The sequence below is a fragment of the Herpailurus yagouaroundi genome, unplaced genomic scaffold (genome assembly GCF_014898765.1).
Source record: "Herpailurus yagouaroundi ecotype Mexico unplaced genomic scaffold, PumYag 217, whole genome shotgun sequence".
Lineage (NCBI taxonomy): Eukaryota > Metazoa > Chordata > Mammalia > Carnivora > Felidae > Herpailurus > Herpailurus yagouaroundi.
In genome coordinates, this window is record NW_024412448.1 from 4,186,710 (window position 1) to 4,207,394 (window position 20,685).

The 20,685-nt window shown below is 58.9% G+C and overlaps 1 protein-coding gene across 2 annotated transcripts in view; it reads right to left on the reverse strand.

Moving 5' to 3' along the window:
- TBC1D16 (TBC1 domain family member 16) overlaps positions 1 to 20,685 on the reverse strand; it is an 80,494-nt gene that overhangs the window by 48,577 nt on the left and 11,232 nt on the right. For both annotated transcript variants that reach the window (XM_040456594.1, XM_040456593.1), the window contains exons 2-3: positions 14,568 to 14,807; positions 11,080 to 11,668 (exon numbers count right to left, since the gene is read on the reverse strand). In XM_040456594.1, the coding sequence (XP_040312528.1) occupies positions 11,080 to 11,668; positions 14,568 to 14,745 (767 nt within the window). In that variant the 5' untranslated portion in view covers positions 14,746 to 14,807. The remainder of the gene's footprint in view (positions 1 to 11,079; positions 11,669 to 14,567; positions 14,808 to 20,685) is intronic.

The following is a 20,685-nucleotide window of genomic DNA, read 5'->3' on the forward strand; positions in this document are numbered from 1 at the left end:
GGGGAGCGTGCAGGGAGCCTGCTGTCACTCGACACCCTTCCCGGCAGCCCGCCAGGCTCGGAGAGAGACCGTAGCTACCAAAAATAATCCTTCCAGTGTTTAAATATTTAGAGAAGTGAGACAGACCTTGATGTCTTTACCATCTACAGGGACCGGCCCTGACCACCAGCCCTGGGGCCCCTGGGAGAGGCCACGTTGCCTACCGGCCCCCTCTGCTGGGCCCAGCGTCTCCTACTCTGCCCCCACACGCCTGTGACACGTACGGGTCTCCTTCCAGTGCCCACAAGACAGCTACTCTCCCCACCCCGCTTCCAGAACATTCCCACGTCCAGCTTCTTACTCCCATGTGTCCCAGGCACCTCTTTCCTATAGCCCTTTCTGGCTCCAAAGCCCCTCAGGACAGGGCCCCCTTCTCGAAAGGGTTTGCACCCCATCTCGAAGACCATCAAAGTGTAAGAGAAGGGGTGTGCCCATCCGACCCTGGGGCGGTCTCCACGCTCCCTTCTCCGGGGACCAGGGATGACACGGGGTGGGGTGGCTCCTGGCCGTGGTTTTCGGGACCTCGTGTGCCCCTTGGGGCCACCCCTCAAGACGGCCTCGTGGACACATCAGTCGTGGTGCCTGTCGCGTGGAAGAGAAGGTGGGGGCTTGCCAGGGCGCGTGGCCGGGCACAGCTGGGATGTGACCTGGGGGAGGGTTCCAGCATTGCCACGCTTAGGGACCGTCTGTGTCACTGCCTGCAGCTGAGGAAGGCCCGGGACTCGCTCAAGGGCCACCTGCTGGCACCGAGGTCCAAGCCTCAGCTTTCAGAGGGCAGGGGGTTTGGACCAGTGTGGCCGGGGGCTCCGGCTTCCCTGGATCATCTCAGGGTCCTCGAAGCAAAGCAGCATGTTCTGGAGATCGCAGAGGGGCTACTGGGAGCCATTTGTCCCCCGCCGACCACAGGTGTCTGAGAAACATCGGTTGAATGGAACACCAAGCCCGAGTAAAAACGTCCTCTCTGTTTGCTCTGCTGGGAATGAGCGCTAAGTCAAACAGCGGACACAAGAACATTTCAATCAAGAGACAAAGGTCATTCGCCACCGCCTCTCCCTTTTGGGGAGGATCCCATCAGGTATCGGGTTGCAGCGAAACAGCCAGGCGTGGGTCCCCCCAGACAGAGCGCCAACTCCCCGCCTCACCCGGGAGGCGCTGCCGCGTCACCGCCTCTGTGACCTCACGCTCACATCTCCCGGAGGCTCACGCGGGGCCTCGGGCCCTGCCGAGCTCCTGCCGGGGCTGCTGATGCAACAGCAGGGGCCCCGGGGACTCTGGCTTCCCGCTCCCGAAGGCGGCTCCAAGCCTTTGGAGCAGCCCAGCTCCCCGGGGAGCAGCCCGCGGCCCCCGTGCAACAAATCATCCAGGGTTGCGTCGAGGACCCCCAGAGGGGCTGTCGCGGCGTGTGAGCTGAGCGGGAGAGGACGACCATTTCATTTCCCAGTCCTTTGAAGAGCCTCCTGCAGCGGGAGCTCGGCGTCCCCAGGGAGTCCTGCCTCTCCTGGAGGCTGGACTTCCTTCTTTTCGGTTCTGGAGGGATTGGTGCTTTTCTCTCCTCCCTGTGCCCACAGCTCTCATAGAAAGAGGTCAGCTTTCTGACGAGCCGAGGGTCCTTGGGCGGGCAGCCAGCAGCAGTATGACTTCAAGGCGACCCAGCAGGTGCAGTGGTTCCCTTGGGTGACACTTTTGGTGGCCGGGGACCTCTGGAATCCTGCTCAGAGCCAGGGAGGGGGCAGGTCCGCAGACCGTTCTCCTCTGGGAGAGGGAGGCTCCGGGGAGAGAGCTGGCCAGAGAAACCCAAACCAAGAAAAAAGCAGAACACCAACCAGAGCTGGCCAACGAGGCGGTCCCAAGCCACACGCGTCATCAAGCGCGTGCGACGCAGGGGGTTACCCCTGAGATGCGTTCTCCGCGTAGCGGACACACAGGATTCCCAAGACTTGGTACGGAGACGGGACGTCAACATTTCTCGCCAAAAACTTGCTACCGATCACAAGCTGAAACGGCAATATTTGGGGATTGTTGAAATGAATTTGACACGTCTCTTTTTCACTTTTTAAAGGGTGGCTGTGAGACCCACTCAAAACACGCCCGGCTGACTGTTGGCAAAGATTCAAAAGCAACCCCACGGCGGGACGGTCTTCTCGGTGGTGCTGACGTAATATACGGGGGGGCCGTGGTGGGGGGCGCAAAGCTACTCAGGGGACACGGCTCACAGAGCTCTGCAGGCAGGTGCACACAGAAGGTGCCGGTAAAACCTCGAGACCTCGGGTTGCACCCACCTCGGTTTCCTGGCTTGGAAGGCGTGCCATGGTTTTATGCGGGACGTGCTGCTGGGTGGAGGGTACGTGGGGCCTCCCCGCACATTTTGTTTTGCAAACTCTACCGTTATTTTATGTAAGCTTGTTTATTAGCTTTTGAGAGAGAGAGAGAGAGAGAGAGAGAGAGAATCCCAAGGAGGCTCTGCACTGTCAGCACAAGACCCCAACCCTGTGTTCGATCCCATGAACGGTGAGATCATGACCTGAACCGAGATCAAGAGTCGGACGCTTAACCGACTGAGCCACCCAGTGGCCCCTACTTTTAAAATAAAGTTTTTAAGGGGCCTGAGCGGCTCCGTCAGTTAAGCGTTCGACTTCGGCTCGGGTCACGGCTCGGATCACGATCTCATGGTTCGTGGGTTCGAGCCCCGCGTTGGGCTCTGTGCTGAACACCTGCTAGGAGCCCGGAGCCTGCTTTGGATTCTGTGTCTCCCTCTCTGACCCTCCCCCGTTTGTTCTCTGTCTCTCAAAAAAATAAATGAACATTTAAAAAATAATACAAAGTAAAAAAATAAATAAATAAAAGTTTTAAAAAACTTTTGAGGCTATTAGAGTCTCAAAAAAATGAGACTATTAGAAAATTTTAAATCGTGTATGTGGTTCATATTACATTTCTACCGGACAGGGCTGGTTTGGACCAGAATTAGCACATTATGGCCCGCTGTCTTTGTACAGCCCAACGGCTGAGAACTTAAGAAAAAAAAAAAAAAAACGAACAGATTTAATTTCTTAGGGCAGTTTTAGCTTTACAGAAAAACTGAGTAGAAGGGTCCTAGATATACCCCCTAACACCCACACGCACGATTTCCTTATATTATCATCTGGCACTGCGTGGTCCACTTGTTATGATTGATGAACCCGGATCAACCCATTACCATAATAATCGCCGTCCACAGTTTGCACGGGCCCATCTCAGTCTCGTCCTCTCTGTGGGTTTGGCAAAGGGACGATGACACATATCTGCCATTACAGAATCAGACGGAGTGGTCTCCCTGCCCTGAACGTCCTCCGTGCCCTGTCCACCCCTCCCCTGGCCCTCTTGCTGTCTGCAAAGCTCTGCCTTTCCCAGAAGGTCACACGGTTGGGGCCGCACGGCACGTAGCCTTTTCTGACCGGCTTCTTTCACTCGGTGATAGGCATTCAAGGTTCCGTCACGTCTTTTCGTGACTTGATAGCTCGTTTCTTTTTAGCGCCGAACAAAATCCCCTCGTCTGGATGGACCAAATGGTTTATTTCTGCATTCACCCACAGAAGGACCCCTCGTTTGCTCCCAACTTTCGGCAGTGATGACACAGGCTGCCACCAGCATCCGTGTGCAGGTTTTTATGTGAAGGATGGTTTTGAGCATTTTTAAATGTTGGAAAAAACTCAAGAGGAGACGTGGCCTGAAGGCACCTTGATCTCAGACATCCAGCCCCCAGGCTGTCTGGGGAAGGAGACTCCAATTCCGTTGTTCTAGGCTGCCGGGTTCGGGTTCCTTCCTTGCAGCAGACCCAAGCCCCCAACACAAAGCGCTCCCAGTTGGGCGGGCAGCGGTCACGACGTTACCACCGGCAACACGCTCTGGGCGGAGTCATGGCCCCATTTCACAGATGAGGAAACCAAGGCACAGGGAGCTTAAACGCCTTGCCAAGGTCACGCCCCAGCGATCGGGGTGGGGCTCAGGTTCACATCTGGGTCTGACCACGGAGCTCGCCAGACTCCAAGCCCTACACGACCCACGGGGCCCCTCCCCTCCCCAGACAGCGGCCCAGAGTTGGACATCAAAGGACCGGGCACTGTGGAGGCCCAGCGTGGATTCTCGGGCAGTCCCTCCGAGTTGCTGGAGCAGTGGGCCCCCCCAGGCTGAGGGCCAGACGGCGAAGGGCACATCCTTGGCCTTGGACACAGAGCTCGGCCCTGCCGCTGCCCTTCCCGAAGCAGCTTCCTTCAGACCTGGGTGTCGCCCCCCTCCCCCAGGCACGGGGGGAGGGGGGTGCTGGCACCTTGACGGGGGAGGGGGGACACGTGGACGGGAGGCAGAGACGCGGGCACAGAGCCCGCCGAGCGCTACAGAAACAGAAGACGAGATTAGTCCTAACGAAGCACAGAACAGATTGCAGGGTGTCGGGAGATGGGATGTTTTAAAGAAATAAATCTCAGCTCCCAGTTACAGAAGCACAAACAAACCCAAACAACAGATCTTTGGAAGCTGCCAGCTTTCCTGGCTGCCAGGCTGCTGCTGAGGGCCCAGGAGGGGCGGGGGGTGCTGTTCCGGAGCGTCCCGGGGGGCACGGGGCACCGGGCAGGCCCACGACTCGGCTGGGAGGTGGCTTCTGGAAATGTCGAGGGAGGGGACGCACCCCTTCGAGCTCCCGGCCAGCGCACCTCCCGCCAACTCCCGGCCGGTCCGCCTGGCACCCCACAGCTGGCCCGCGGTCGGCACCCCCTCTCCCGGGTGGTGGCGGCCCCCCAGGCCCTCCCCACCGCCACCTCGTCCTGCTGGGGCTGGAGGGGCCTCCCGCGACGTCCGTCGGCCACAGCGCCCCCCGGTCCGCTCAGGGTCACGTCCTTCCAGCCCCCTCCCCTGCACAGGCCCGGCAGAACAGGAGAGGCTATGTGTGAAACCCGCTAGAAGCGAGAGAACTGAGGTCTCACACCACCTGCCGCCCTTGGCTGGCTTAGGGTGACCCTGGACGGCACCCCCAGGGCCCCCCTGGCAGCACCCTGGCAGTGACACCCCCAGGTGCTCAGTCCTGGGCCCCTGAGCCCACCAGTTCTGCATCCATCTCAGAGACTGGGGTTCTCGCCTCATTTCTGTCCCCTGAGCACGGGGCCAGTTACACCAACGACGACGATAGCGATAAATAATTCAGCCTTTACGGCTGATACCCTGGTGTCATGCAGCCTTTTCCTCCTAAAGGCAAAAAGCACTTAAGATACCATTTATTTCCGCCTCATGCCCTGCGGGGACGGCTGGCTGGAGCCGGTGACATCCCTCCTTGTGGCTTCTGCCTGTGGCTTCAGGGTCACCCGAACTCTCTGGCCACCCCCGGGAAATCAGCCACGAGGGAGGGGGCACCTGGCCACTTGGGATTTTACCCCTTTTTTCTTTTCAATGGAGAACCTGGAGAACCCTCCGCGCCGCCCTAATTGTCCCCAAGAGGACGGTCTCCTGCGGACGCGCACGGCCTGGCATGGAGGCTGCTTGCCGCATGGGGCTATCAAAATTCAAATCCATCGAGGACAAACAATTAAAAATCTCTTGGGCTCAGTCCCAAGAGGCACATTTCCAGGGCTCGATAGCCACACGTGGCCAATAACCGCCGCCTGGACGGCATCCGCCACTGCAGAACGTTCTGATGGACGGCGCTGGTAAGACAGACCGGTGGGACTCGAGAGAAAGCAAACGCACAAGGCAGCGGATTTCAGGTGCAGCTTGAACAAGGCGCACAGGCAGCGGCAGGGCCTCAGGGAAGAAGATCTTCCCTGCCCGCAGGCTGGCTGGGGTTTCGGCGCAAAGGAGAGAACATTCCAGCTCCGGCGGGCCTGCTCCGGGCCGCTGGTGGTGTGCATGGGGAGGAGGAAGAGGAAAGGCTGGAGGTATGTGGGCATCCAAGTACCCGACCATGAGTGTAGGCGGGGCCAGCTCTCACCAGCCCATGCTCCCCCGGGGCCTGTGCCCGGTTCACCTAGACCCCTGTCTGAGCTGGCTGGACCACTGCGCCAAGGAAGCCTCCATGAGAGTCCCCGCGTGGTGAGGGTCTCTGTAACCCCGCACACCACCCTTCACTTGGGACGGCCATGCAAGGAACACGCACCAAGAACGACAAGCGAATCCACCGAGAGCGGATGCAGCAGTGGTTCCCCGGGTACGGGGGCACAGCTCTGGGGACCGGGTGGCAGGTCATTAGCATCAGTCTTGCTGGCAGGACCGCAGTTACTGAGAACCCTAGAGGGCCTTTTGGTTAACAAGCCTACAGGCCAGGCCAGGGTGAGCCAGTCTGAGCCAGGCAGGAGTTTAACTGTCTCTCCGTTTCTAAAACCTGTTTTGCTTTGTTTTGTTTTGATCACAAAATGAACAGAATCACAGAACAACATTTTTGAAAACTGAGAAAAGTAAAATATTACTCACGATCACCAGGATCTTAACACATTGGCACATCCTCCTCTCAACCCGGTGGCCACACACGCTGTTTAAATTTGTATCAGTCAATATCACATACAATTGAAAAAACAAAGTACCTCAAGTCATACCAGCCATATTTTTTTTAACTTTTTATTGTTTATTTATTTTTGGGAGAGAGGGACAGAGAGTGAGCAGGGGAGGGGCAGAGAGAGAGGGAGACACAGAGTCGGAAGCAGACTCCAGGCTCCAAGCCGTCGGCACAGAGCCTGACGCGGGGCTTGAACCCACAAACCGCGAGATTGTGATTTGAGCCGAAGTCAGACGCTTAACCCACGGAGCCACCCAGGCGCCCCGCGCCAGCCACATTGCAAGAGCTCCTCAGCCGTGTGAAGCCAGCGGCTATTACATCGGACGGCACCGGTCTGGACGACCTCTGGCGTGGCAGGAAGTTCTAGGGGGCGTCCCTGCTCCGGATGGCCGCCCCCACGCATCAGGGCCTTTCTGTAGTCTTTAGTCAAAACGTGCACGACATGTGCCACCTGCCTGGGTTTTGATACACTGTATGTCTGCACGCCGCGGCCCAGCCTTTCTACACGCATATTCTCCCATCTGGTGGCACCGAGGTTCTAAACATTCGGGAGCCACAGACACTTCCAGAAGCCGGGAGGAGCCCCCTCCTCAGAAAAATGTACTCCCGTGAGCACACGTACAAAAAGTGGCCTAAGATTTCAGGGCGCTCCCTGACCCCAGATAAACCTCCTTTGTCTAGTAGGGTGAACCAGACTTGGCTTATCGTTCTCGGCTGTTGGAGGTTTAAATTCTTTCCCCCTTTTCTCCATTATAAAAAGTACTGTGATGAACATCTCCGTGCAAATGTGTTTTATTTCTGTAATTCAGATCATTTCTTAGAACGCGCCCCAGAAGGGGCGCCGGGGTGGCTCAGTCCGCTAAGCATCTGACTTCGGCTCAGGTCGAACTCACAGGTGGTGAGTTCGAGCCCGGCGGTGGGCTCTCTGCTGTCAGCGAGGAGCCCGCTGTGGTTCCTGTCTCCCTCTCTCTCTGCCCCCTCCCCAGCTTGTGCTTTTCTCTCTGTCTCAAAAATAAATAAAAACATCAAAAAAAAAAAAAAAAAAAGGAAGAAGAAGGCGTCCTAGAAGACATTTGATTTAAGAGACAGGAGCTACTCTCCTGGTTCTCCCCCAGCCAGACGCACAGCCTCCGCATGTAGTTCTCCGGTTCTGCCACTAGAGGGACCCCGTGAGCCAGCCTGCCTGCACCCCTCCTGGGGACCCAGTTCCCAGTTAAGTTGGCAGCCTTGGTTCCAGGAGGGGCTATGGGTGCACTGCAGTCCTCGAAGCCAAGCCCCGCTGCGGGGTGTCTGCTCCAACCAGTGCGGGCACTCGGGACCTCAGCTCAGACGCCCCCCTGTCCAAGGCACAAGGACCACGCCCCTGTTCCCGCCGTCCCCTTCAGAGCTGTGGTTCTCAACGAGGCTGCACACTGGAGCTCCCTGGGGGATTCAAACACCGCCCAGGCCTGGGCCCCACTCCCAGCAGTGCTGGCTTAGTTGGTCCGGGCAGCCCCTGGGCATCGGGCCTTTTCAAGGCAGCCCAATGCTGCCCTCCCTTGCGGCCAGGTGGGTTCCACAACGTCCAATAGAGCCGACCGTTCAGTCCAGGATTTCCAGCCCCATCCAGGACTTCGGGGCGGGGGAGGGGGAGGGAGCCGAGGAACACCATTTTTGTTTCCAGGGGTCCCCCATGTGGTGGGGGAGACGGGATCGCACACGTGGCTCAGAGAGTAAAGAAGCAAACGTGTACTGCAGGGACTGGCCCAGTGCCCAGATCTGGCTCCCGTCCGCCTACGAAAAATGCAGATTCCAGGGCCTGCCCCCAGCGTCTTCCATAATGCACATCCGCTCTTTTAAGCTCCCAACGACCTGTCACGCACGGCTGGGTCGAGAACACCTATCAGGTCCCGCCTGGGACACAGGCTGTTTCCCCGTCAGCCCCGGGAGAAGCACACACGCTCCAGGCCAGGAGGCAGGGAGGGATGCTGTCCGTGTGGGTCCTGTCGCAGCACAAAGCCTCAGCCTGACCAGACTGATTCGGGCCAGAGGAGCAAGTGTTACGGATTTCCAGGGCTCCCTGGTGGAGGAGGCACCCCCTGACCACACCACGGCCCCTGCACACACCCAGAGATCGGCCCACCGTCTCTGAAGCAGCTCTAAGCACAGAAGACCCTAAGCTGACCTGGGTGGGGCTGGGGGCCGGAAAGCAAAAATACGGCCCCCAAAGCATTATTACAAGAAGACCTCCTCACACGGTGGCCAACCCCCCTGCACCCCACCCCCACCCCCCTGCTTTCCCTTGAGGGTGGGCTCTCCTATCCGACCACAGTCAGAATCGCCTGGAATATTAGTCAGCCACGAACAGGAATGAGGTCCTGCAATGACACGGACACGATGCTCGGACACAAAAGGCCACAGACCGTATGGTTCCACTGATACACGAAACGTCCGGAATGGACAAACCCACAGAGACAGAAGGTAGACGGGTGGTGGCTGGGGGAGGGGCATTGGCCAGTGACCGCTTAGTGGGTGTGGAGGAAAACATTTTGGGGCCAGACAGCGGTCTTCAGTGGACGAACCGTGAATGCGCTAAATGCCACGGAGCTGCATGATTTTAAATGGCCACAGTGGCAAAGTTGATGTTAGGTCTATTTTACCACAATTAGAAAAACAAGACAGTTTCCCCCCTCTGGGCCTCCCTGGTCGTCTGGGGGCGGTCAGAGCCGCTGGGAAGGGTGCTCAGCCTGGGCACTGAGACATTCGGGCAGGATCACTGTGTCGTGGGCGGCTGTGTCCCCAGTATTTGGGGGCACTTAGTGAACAGCATTCCAGGCCTCCACCCACCAGATGCCAAAAACACGCCCACACTCAGTTGTGACCACAATGTGTCCTGATGTTGCCACATGTCTCCTACAGCAGAACCGGCCCCAGGAGAGAATCACTGCTCCAGAATCATCTGGAACTGCCCGGGCATCAGGAGCATATAAGAGGTCCCCTGAGGGATTCTCATGGGCAGCCAGGGTAGGGGAGCAGCAAGGCGGAGGGAGGGGAAAGAGGAAGCCAGGAGTGAATTCACCGGGTAACCACAGAATGGATGTTACTACCCCCACGTTAGGAACAAGGAGACAGAAGCTCCAAGGAGACACGGAGGTTTCCCAGGCTCAAGCCAACCAGGTTTCCCAAATTCCCAGATCCAAGCTCCTTATGTGATCAGGGGCCCTACAAGGCCTGATCGGGACTCCAGGCCCTGATTTGGGCTCTGCCACTAAGACCTCAGCCATGAGGCCACAGGCCAGGCCCGGCACCCCTGGCTCAGAGTAAAGGTGGGAGCTCCGAACCTGTCCCCCCCGCCTGCACCCTGGAGCTGCTGGACACCTGTCCCTCCTTTCCCTCCGCCTCAGCCCTGGAGGTGCTGGACACCTGTCTCCCCTCTCTCTCTACCTGGGCCTTGGGGGTGCTGGACACCTGTCCCTCCTCCTTGGCCCTGGGGGTGCTGGGCACCCACAGGTATCGCTGCACTGGCAGATGGCACCACCAGGGGGGGCTCTGACCAAGACCCGCGGTGGGAAGCCAGGCTCAGTTTCATTCCCAGCCTGGTTCCCTGGGGGGAAATACACACAGCTCAGTGAACCTCACCGGGTCCAGCCGACTGCTCCGCCTGAAACGCTTTCTGCTCTGCAGCACTTGAGACAAAGGTTATCGGTCCCCCTGGGCTCTAATGGAACACACCTTATGGAGGGGACAACATCAGGAAAGAGTCCGTCTCAAATCCCTTCCCTCAAATTCCTTCTCCTCCGCGCCCCGGCTTACATCCGTCCCACGTGACCTTACGTGCTCCGGGTCTGGTGCAGACCCAGCCGGATTCAAATCCCAGCTCGGCCAGCGTGCTGGCTTTGTGACGTCCGGCAAGTTAGTTCACCTCTCTGAGCCTCGCTCTCCCTCCCTGCAGACGGGGGTGATGTTAGGACCTACCGCACGGGGCTCGGGGTGGTCGTGGGTCATCGGGGGCACACGTGCCCGGTGCCCAGACGATGCTGGACCACCCACACCCAGCACGTGTGGGGCTCACAGCTTGGGCTCAATAATTGTGTGCCGGCTGAATGACAGCAGTCGCCAGTGGTTCCCTAGGAATCTAAACGGGAGCAGGGACCAGAGCGTAGGAAGGGCTGCGGGAGTCAGGGAAGTCTCCGAGCATGCTTTCTGACGGCCAACAGTCTACTGTCCCCCAAGGTTCCCCGGGCCTGGCCCCGTGGCATCCAGTCTGGGTTACGGAGCAGGGACGGCTTATCCCACATGAGGCCGCCGAGGGGAAGGGACGGGAGAGCAGGTGGAACCCTCCCCCGCACCGTGCCGCCTTCACCACCCCCTTGAGCACCGTCAAATGACGGGACACGGGTGCCGGGGCCCTGGCGCCGGGAGAGCGGGACCCTGGCGGGGCGAGACGCACGCGGTCCTCACGCTCAGGGAGCAGAGCTGTGACACACGCGACTGCTCCCCAGGAGGCCCGGGTGGAGCCTTGGGGGTCGGACGGACGCAGGACTCACCCGCTCTCGCTGTCCAGGAACACGGAGCTGCCGCTGTCCACGAGGGCGGCGCTGATGGGCGAGAGGCAGAAGGGCGAAGAGAAGGCGTCGGAATCCGAGTCGAAGGAGCTGTCCCTGCTCACGCCCTCGGCGGACAGCTCCAGGGAGCCCTCCTCCTCGCCGGCCTCGGGCCGCGGCTCCCGCCCCTCCTCGGTCCCATCCTGCGAGCTGACGGCCGACAGGATCCCGGAGTCGCTGTGGGCTGGTGGCAGGGCCGTCCCCAAGCCCTGGGCCAGCCTCTCCCCGTCCTCGGAAGGGGGGGAAGGGCTGACGTGCACGGCGTCCTGGACGCTCTGAGCCACCGCCGCGGTGTCCTCGTCTCTGGGGATCAGGGCGGGCCTGGCCTCCGTCGGGGAGGGCTGGCGGGGGGCCCCCAGGCTCTGGGTGCGCCGGCCTCGCGGGCGGGGTGCCTTGCGTACGGGGGAGCTCTCGGGGGTGATGTAACGCAATGCCTCCTCGTCCTGCCTCTGGATCCGAGAGTTGGGGACCCACGTGAGGATGAGGGTGCTCCCCAGCAGCTCGTCCTTCTCCACGCACAAGCACAGGTATCCTGGGAGGGTCAGGAGGACAGGCGGGTTAGGGGCGGCGGTGCGCCTGGCGCCTCCGTCTGGTCTTACGCGGCACAGCTGGGGAGCACGGTCGGCCTTGAGGTCAATGAACGCTGTGGGCATTTTCTAAGCGCCATTCAGCAGAGGCGGGACACCGGGCTCCCAAGCAGGGCCTGTGGTCGCTTTTCCAGGCACGGGGGGGGGGGGGGGGTTCCTCCAGCTCAGAGCCCCGGCCTGTCCACAGTCTGGCGGCCCCAGAACTCTCCCCAGGTCTGGGAGAGCCCAGGGGCCCAGGAGCCCGGCCTCACCACCGCTGGGAGGGACGGAGGCTGTCGACTTTATTCCTGTTTCACACAAAATAAATCCAAAGAGGGGTGTTTGGGCGTTTTCCGGTCACTCGTGGCCTCAGCATTTCTTCTTTCGTGCAGGTTTTGGAAGAAGGGGCCGTCCTCGATGTTAAGCACCAGACGGCTGACAAGGACAAAGTAAAGCAGTGCCCCTCCGAGGCGGCAGCGAGTGGGGGGCTCTCTGGGCTCCTGAGCGCTCAGTCTGGGGCGAAGGCGGCATTTCCTGCCATCTCAGGACGTCCTGATCCCTGCGTCTATCGTGCTAGGCGCCCAGGCCTCCTGGTCTCTGCAGAAGTTGGGGCCTCGTGCCCCTCGGGGCTCTGAGAACCGGTACAAGAGTCTCAGGGCCCCGTCCCGTTTCCAGGAGACTCAGGGGCTATGAGCCAGTTGTGATAACGGTAAGGTGCAGGCGAGGCCCAGGGTTTCCACACCCTCAGATCCTGCAGCTTGGGGGTTGCGAAGGGAGCCCCAGGCCCCTGCCCCTGCCCCCCAGCCCCCCATCATGACAGGATCACCACGAAGCTCTCCAAAGGCTTCGTGTGCTGTTCCTTGTGACTTAGACCAGAAGAGTTACCACCACTCTCAGACCCGGCCCTCGAACCTCAGCCTCCTGCCCTCGAATCCTCGGGGTTGGCCCTGTGGTCAGGCATCCACGGCCTCGCGCCCCCTGCTGGAGCACACTCCCGGGATACAGGACCTTGGAACTCCCCAGGAATCCCTGTGCTCCCAGGGCCTGATCCCGAGCCGGGTGTGGGGCCTGCAGACGGGCTGGGGTGTCCACACGTGCATGCCGAGGCCCCTTACAGGGCAGGAGAGAGCTGGGCCGGAGGCCGGCTGTCCTGCTTGGGACCTATAGGGGCCGATGGTTCCAAATCTGTGCATAGCCACCTGGATGACCTTAAAGGCAGACTTACCAAGGCGGGTGGAGGGAATACTTCCCCAAACAGTTCATTACCGTAACTAACCTTCTTGTATTTTAAGTAGCTGATCGATTCAGTATTTTGTGGACACATAATTTGCATACAGTAACGTGCTCAGACCTGACTGTGATTTATAACTTTTAGATGTTTTGACATCTGGTACAGGGCCTCTGTGTGCACCGGGGAAGGCAAGTCCCCAGGCCGCAGCCAGGCAGCAGGTGCACTAGGGACCCTGAGCATCCTTCAGCAGCCAGGGGAGGCCGCAGGAAGAATGAGGGGAGCCCAGAGCCTGCGCTGGCCCCGCCCCTGCCCTGTGTTGGTATTGGGAGTGGCCTAGACCCTCTGAGCACCAGCCTCCTTATCCAAAAAAGAGGCCTCTTTTTGGAGGGGGGCCCCGGGCACTCTCCTGAGGTGAACATACGTTTATCTGTTTCAAGTCACGTGCACAGGACTTAGGTGTCACTAACTCTTCGTGTTGTTCCTTCCATGGGGGCAGCAGGGCTGAGGGAACCACCGGCCCGCCCAGGAGCTTGTGCCCGGCGGCCACGACCGGGCCCAATACCTTCAGCTCTGCCCCCTGCCCGGAGGACACCCACGGGCAGCTGCGTGTCCTGGAAACAGTGGACACTGTCTGCCTGCTGTGACCCGCGGCCCTTCAGTGCGCAGGGCGGCTGGTCATCACTGCAGGGCCCAGGATACAACGTGAGCCCTGGAAGGGTAGGCCGTTTCTTTCTCTGTGACTTGGCCAAAGGAGAGCAGGAGAGGTGTCCCACCCCAGGAGCTACTGAGAGCCCCTAGCGCTGGCGTGTCCCCAGGCACGGCCCCAGGATCACGCAGGGTTCCTGCAGACCCCAGGGGAGAGCTTTCTTCCCTAGTTTCGAAACAGTGCGGCCGGAGGACAGATCACAGAATTGGTGATTTCTGCGTCTCCAGACTCCCAGGCCCGCCCAGCCTCCAGCCAGTTCTCAGCCCAGCCTTCCGGCAGCCGGAGGGGCAAAGCCTTGGCGCCTAGTGTGACGGCCATGCTCCTGCCACCTGCACCCCGGAGGGGGCCGGCGGGCACTGGTGGGCCCCCCCCCAAAAGAGGACCGCCCCCTCCCCTCCCTGCCGGCGGACGGGGCTCCCTGCTCCCAGCAGCCCTGCAATGACTTAATGTCTTCTGAGGCTGATTCCCCTTAAACCTTCCCATCCCCCACCCCATGTGTATGAAAGGTCGCCGCCCCGTTGGAAGATGGGGAAATCAGGGCATATGGAGAAGTGACACAAAAGCTTTCCAAAGCTGGGGCTTGGTCAGTTTAGAAGGAAAAGCAGGCAGGGGCGCCTGGGGGACTCAGTCGGTTAAGCGTCTGACGTCGGCTCAGATCAGGATCTCACGGTTCGTGAGTTCAAGCCCCGTGTCGGGCTCTGTGCCAACAGCTTAGAGCCTGGAGCCTGCTTCGGATTCTGTGTCTCCCTCTCTGTCTGCCCTTCACCAGCTTGCGCGCTCTCTCTCTCTCTCTCTCTCTCTCTCAAAAATAAACATTAAAAAAAAACAAAACACTAAAAAAAAAAAAAAAACAAAAGCCAGCCCTCCTCCCCAGACCCTCCCCTCCCCCAGGCCTGTGGCCCAGGTCCTCCCATTTCCCGGGGCTCACCTGGGTGGTGCTCCCCCAGCCCCTGCAGCCCCTCTGGTGGGTGCACACAGACATTGTTCTTGGAGTAGATGATCTCCCCATCCAGGACGGAGGGGGGCCCACCGCCGCCACCTGGGGTGAGGGTCAGGAGGTCCGAGGCTTTGGAGGAGGCCCGGCGAAGGAGACGGCCCAGAGACATGGTGGGGGGAGTGTTTCCATCCTCTGTACGCTTGGGCCCAGGCGGGGCTCGTCCAGACGTGGCTGGGAGACAAAGACACAGAAGAGTGCATCAGGCCAAGGTCACGGGCCTCACACCAGCAGGCTCGAAATGAATGGTGGTTCACTAGCTACCGGAACGCGTCCCGCTAGCTCAAGGCCATGGGGAGGGCGCACTTGGTTCTAGACTGTGGCACTCTGGACATTTGGGGCCGGGTCTTTCTTAGTGGTGGAGGCTACGCTGGCCTCCATCCACCGGGTGCTCCCAGCAGCCCCCTTCCCACTATGACAACCAAAAACGTCCCCCGGGACCTAACCGCCCCGTCTAGAGGGGCTCTGCTCCCCCCTCCCCTCAGCGATCTCACAAAACTGTTCGACTTCTCTTTGCTCAGTCTTTACCCCTGTGTCTGTGCCAACGAGCCCTCCCCTCCTGAACTTCTCACCCCTCCGTGGTGCTTCCCAGGGAAGGTCCTTCCTCCACCCCGTCCTTCCCGGCCTCCTTCACCCCCATGCTCCCCGGATGTCCCAGCCGAATGTCCCAGCACAGCGAAGGGTCATCCCGGCTGGGAAGGGTGTCACGAGCTGTGTTTGCGGGACCTGAGTCTCCCTACAACTCGTTCTTTAAAAAACCAGATGAGAGACGAAAGGATTCGGTGCAGCACCTAACACGGAACTCCTAGAGGTTCACTGGCGGAAGGAGCTCTATGCCCACTCGGTGAAGAGCGGACAATAAGAAATTCTACGAAAGCCCAACACCCCGCAGACGGGCCGGAAGCAGTTTCTATCTGTGCAGAAAGCCCAACCATCAGGGGCCCGGGCACCAGCCCGTGTGAACCGACTGGGCGCTTCCCATCGGTCCTTAAAAAAGCAACTGTCGCGGATTATCAACTCGCGAGTGATTCAAAGGGAACGGGTCCTTAAAACCCGAACTGCGAACGCGGACCACCAGACGGAGCTGTGGAACGAGCCACGGGCGTGAGCGCGCCCGCATAAACGAGACATGCGTGCAGAGCCATGCTGCCTCCTGGTCGGAGATGGTGGGTGTCCGGGACCGAGGCCACGCTGGGCAGCGTGCAGGCCGGCTCCCCGGGGGGCGGGGGGGGGGGCGGGGGGGCTGCCACGCAGCCCCCAGGGGAACCCACTATGGTAAAATCATCCACTGGGAAGGGACAAACAAAACGTGGTCCATCCACACAGTGGCATCATCCAGCGTTAAGAAGGAAGGAAATCCTGGGCCGCCTGGGGGGCTCAGGCGGTTGAGCATCCGACTCTTGGATCCGGCTCAGGTCGTGATCGCTCGGTCCATGAGTTCAAGCCCCACGTCCGGCTCCATGCTGATAGCCCTGAACCTGCTTGGGATTCTCTCTCTCTCTCTTCCCCTCCCCAACTCACGCTCTCTCTCTCTCTCAAATTAAACTTAAAAAAAAAAAAAAAGTAAGGAAATTCTGACACCTACGATCCCATGGACGGACGTTGAGGACACTGGGCTGAGTGAGGCAGGTCAGCCCCAAAGGACAAACAGTGTGGGATTCCACTTACACCAGGTGCCCAGAGTCTCCAGATTCGCAGAGAGAGAGTTGGGGGGGGGGGGGGGGGGGGGGGGGAGGAGACGGGTAGTCAGTGCTACTGGGGAGAGTCCAGTCTGGCACGATGCAAATGTCCTGGAGACGGACGGTGGGAACAGCAGCGTGAATGTGCCTAACGCCACCTGACCGTGCGCTTAGGAAAGGTTAGAGGGTAAATTTTCACGTCACGTACGCTGCACCACAAGAAACCAATTTTTTTGAATTATCAACAGGGTATGTTCCATCGTTCTCCGAACTTCCTGCATTTTGTGCACTTCTCCCCAAATCCAGAGCTGGTTTAGGGTGCCCCCTAGGTGAAGCTCTCTCTGCTTCCAGGTTCGCGTGGGCTCTTGGGGCAGAGGGTGGTCTCGGGGGCTGCCCTTTGCTGTCCGAGCCAGGTGGCTCAAGGCGGGGTCCTCAGTCCCTCTGACTCTCTGAGGGCCCCGCCCGTGCCCCCAGTTCTGCTCTCAGGTCTCCCCCAGAAGGGCACTAACTCTCCCAAGCACAGGATTCTTCCAACAGCTTCCTGTCAGACCCGCAGCCACGCCTCCCTTGCACAGATCTTTGCCCAGAAAGATCCATCAGTCCCTTCTCCCGAATCCCTGAGGTTCCCAACATCAGCATCACCACCGAAATCACAGTCCTGGGACCCTCACCTCCTCAGCCACCAGCCAAGGACCTCCCCCTGCTCTTGCCAGGACCCGGCCCCCAAATCCCCTGGCTCTCCCAGACTCAGCCCGTCTCGGGCTCCCCCGTGCCAACACTCTCCATGACCCCTCGCCCCCGGGGGCGACAGGCGGCTCTGAGGAAGGCCAGACAGTAATCGCTGTGGCTCTGGGGGCAGCCGGTCCTGCAGTGTGAAAGGGGCCGCAGACAGAAACCGGCCAGTGTGTCTGTGACCCAACGAAAGTTGATTCATAGACACTCACACCTGAAGCTCGACAAATCGCCACACGCCACAAAAAATTCTTTCAATTTTTTTCCCAACCATTTAAAAATGTAAAACCCGGGGTGCCTGGGTGGCTCAGTGGGTTGGGCATCCGACTTCGGCTCAGGTCACGATCTCGCGGTCCGTGGGTTCGAGCCCCGTGTCGGGCTCTGTGCAGACCGCTCGGAGCCTGGAGCCGGCTTCGGATTCTGTGTCTCCCTCTCCCTCTGCCCCTTCCCTGCTCACGCTGTCTCTCGCTCTCAAAAATAAAGAAGCATAAAAAAAAAAAAGTAAAAAGAAACGAGGAAGATTAGTTTGGGCAAGATACCTTCATTTAACTCGTTATTCCCCAAATAGTAGGAGTTCGGCGTATGTAATCAATACGGAGAAAAATGATGAACTTGTTTTGCATTCTTTAAGCCTCCACAGTCCGGTGTGTGTTTTGCATTAAGCGCGTCTCCTTAGGACCAGCCACGCTGCGGGGGCTCGCAGCCTCCGGGTGGGCGAGGCTGGAGCCCCAGCTCCCCCGGGGCCTCAGATGGTTACTCCTCGGTTAATCCCTCTAACCGCCAGACCGGACTGCAAACAACTCTCAGCTGATTCTGAAAACCAAACCAGCTCTAAGTGAAGACGTTTGCCACCGTGGAGGATAATCAAAAGAATATGCTGGAAGATCTGGAAGATTCCCGGACACAAGTGCTCACGACACGGCGCTTTCCCACACGGCAGATGCAAAGTGGGTGTGTGTCCCTCACTGGAGGCTCTGGAGGACACGCCTCCTGGAAGCACCGTTTTGCAGAGGAGAAAACAGGTCTCATCCAATCACTCAGGGAGCAGGGAACCTAAGACCTTTGTCCCCTGTGCTCAGAGGGCGGCTTCCACCCCAGCCACCCCAGCTCCGGCCCAGAATGTCCGGCAGAAGCCCGCGTGTCCGGGGTGTGTCTGTGAAACACTAGCCACAAATATTTACTCTTCACAGAGTCCTATTTTCTAAGTGCATACGTGCCTGTGGGAGCCTGTTTAATCAAAATTAAACCTGGTTCCCAGCCCCTGCTCACTAGCCAACTATAAGAGAATCCTTGACCTATTTTTTAATGTTTTTTTTTTTAATTGGGAAACACGCTCAGAGAAGTATAAAGACACAAGTTCCTTAAATCACACGACCCAAAAACATTTGTGTGTTTTCTCCTATCTTCTGTGCGTGTCTTAAAAACAAAAACAGGGACACCTGGGTGGCTCTTTCGGTCAGGTCAGCATCCCAGGGTCATGGGATCGAGCCGCGAATCCGGCTCTGGGCTGACAGTGCAGAGCCTGCTTGGAACTCTCTCTCTGTCTCCCCAACCTGGCTCTCTCTGCCCCTCCTCTGTTCACTCTCGTGCTCTCTCTCTCTCTCTCTCTCTCTCTCTCTCTCAAAAATAAATAGAGGCACCTGCATGGCTCAGTCAATTAAGCGTCTGACTTCAGCTCAGGTCATGATCTCACGGTCCGTGAGTTCGAGCCCCACGTCGGGCTCTGTGCCGACAGCTCGGAGCCTGGAGCCTGCTTCCGATTCTGTGTCTCCCTCTCTCTCTGCCCCTCCCCTGCTCGTGCTCTCTCTCTCTCTCTCTCTCAAAAATAAATAAATAAACACTTTAAATAAATACATAAAATTTAGTAATGACAGTGAAAACTGGAGAGGAGCGTACGGACGCTCTATTCACTTACGGCTCTTTTTTGTGTGTGTGAACCTAAAACCCTGTAAACAGTCAAATTTATTAATCATAATGAAAAAAGAGGGCGGAGGCCACAGGGCCTGCGCCCAAAGCCGCCAGGTGGAGGGTGAACTCTGGTGGATGGAGGCAAGGAACAGGCAGGGGGCTAGAGGCGGGACCGGTGACAGCAGGTGACGAAGGGGCTCGGGTGCCCATGCTGAGGGCCGCTGTCAGCAGTGACGTCGGGGCCTGGCAAGGGATGTGCCACAGCCCGACGGGCATCCTCCTAGTGTCCTTGAATCCAACAGATGCATGACTTTGAATGCTTCTTGCTCACGACCTGCAGAGCAGCTCTGCCCACGGCCTTAGGGACCTGGTGTCCCATGGGGATGGGAGGAGCAAAGATAACGGCCCCTCCTGGTAGACCAGAAAGCTGTGCTCCAGAAAGGCTTCCCAGGGAACAGAATTCTGAGCAGGGAGAACACCCAGGTCACCTTCCGTGGGTCCGGGCCAGACTACTCGTTCTGGCTATACAGAGTTGGGGGCAGGGGCACAATCTGGCAATGACACAAGCAGAGACCCTAAGCCACACAAAATCAGGTAACACTCGAAAGGGAGCGGAGAGGAACCTCTACAGGAACAGCCACCTGACTCTTCTGTGGCAAGGACTCCGAGGGGATGGGAATCACAGTAACAGCCGACACGCTCCAAGCACTGTGGACCAGCATCACAGAGCCTGTCCCCAAATCCCGGGCGACGAAGGTGGCTGGAGAAGCCGTTCAGGGAAGGTCCTGGACTGATACGTCACTCCCGGAGAGTGCGTTCACTTAACAATTTTACTTTAAAGTGGTTATGCTCGCATCCGTCTTATCGATCTTAGATGACAAGTTCCTGGGTCCAAGGCCTCTCTGCAAAACCCCTTTTGTGACTGATGTGCCTTCCAGAATGCCACCTTCAATAAAGTCCCAAATGCTTTGCTTTTGTTGATGGAAAAGATAGCAATGCCAACCTGGCAGCTGGCACAAGGAACACAGACAGGGAGGGAGTAAGGCCAAAAGCTAGAATGAGCATCAGCTTGGGCAGGCGGGCGTGCGCGCGGGCACACACACACACACACACACACACACACGTAATGCTTTACAAAGGTATAAAGTAAAAAACGCCACTGCTGGTTTTCAGCTATCTGACTGAGGCGGGATTACAAGCGGAGCTCTGTGCTGCCCTGAGCCCGACCAGGTCGGGCCAGATTTGTGCAAAATAGGCTATTGTGTAATTCGAAAGGAGAGAACAACTTGGCCTCCCCTCAAACCACACACATGCTCATAACACGGAGCTCTGTCCGCAGAAGGTCCCTGCTGGGCACCCCCACGCCGCGGCGCGTGGCCTGCAGGGTAAGGGAAACGGCCAGCAGGAGAGGGGTTTTGAGGTGGCTGGAGAGTGGGGAGTGGGCGGGGCAGGAGTTTATCTCACAGTCTGTTCGGAACTGGCCCTGCCACCGGGTTGCGGCCAGTGGGCAGTGGCAGGCCTCCAGCAACCACACGCGTTCCAGAACCACCCCCCACCTAGGGGAGCACCTGTCCTGACCCCCGGAGCACCTGCTCCGCCCCCGCCCAGGAGCACCTGCCCTGACCTCTTGGGAGCACATACCCCAACCCCCGGGAGCACCTATCCCACCCCCCCAGGAGCACCGGCCCTGTCCCCCTGGGAGCACTTGCCCTGACCCCTGGGAGCACCCAACC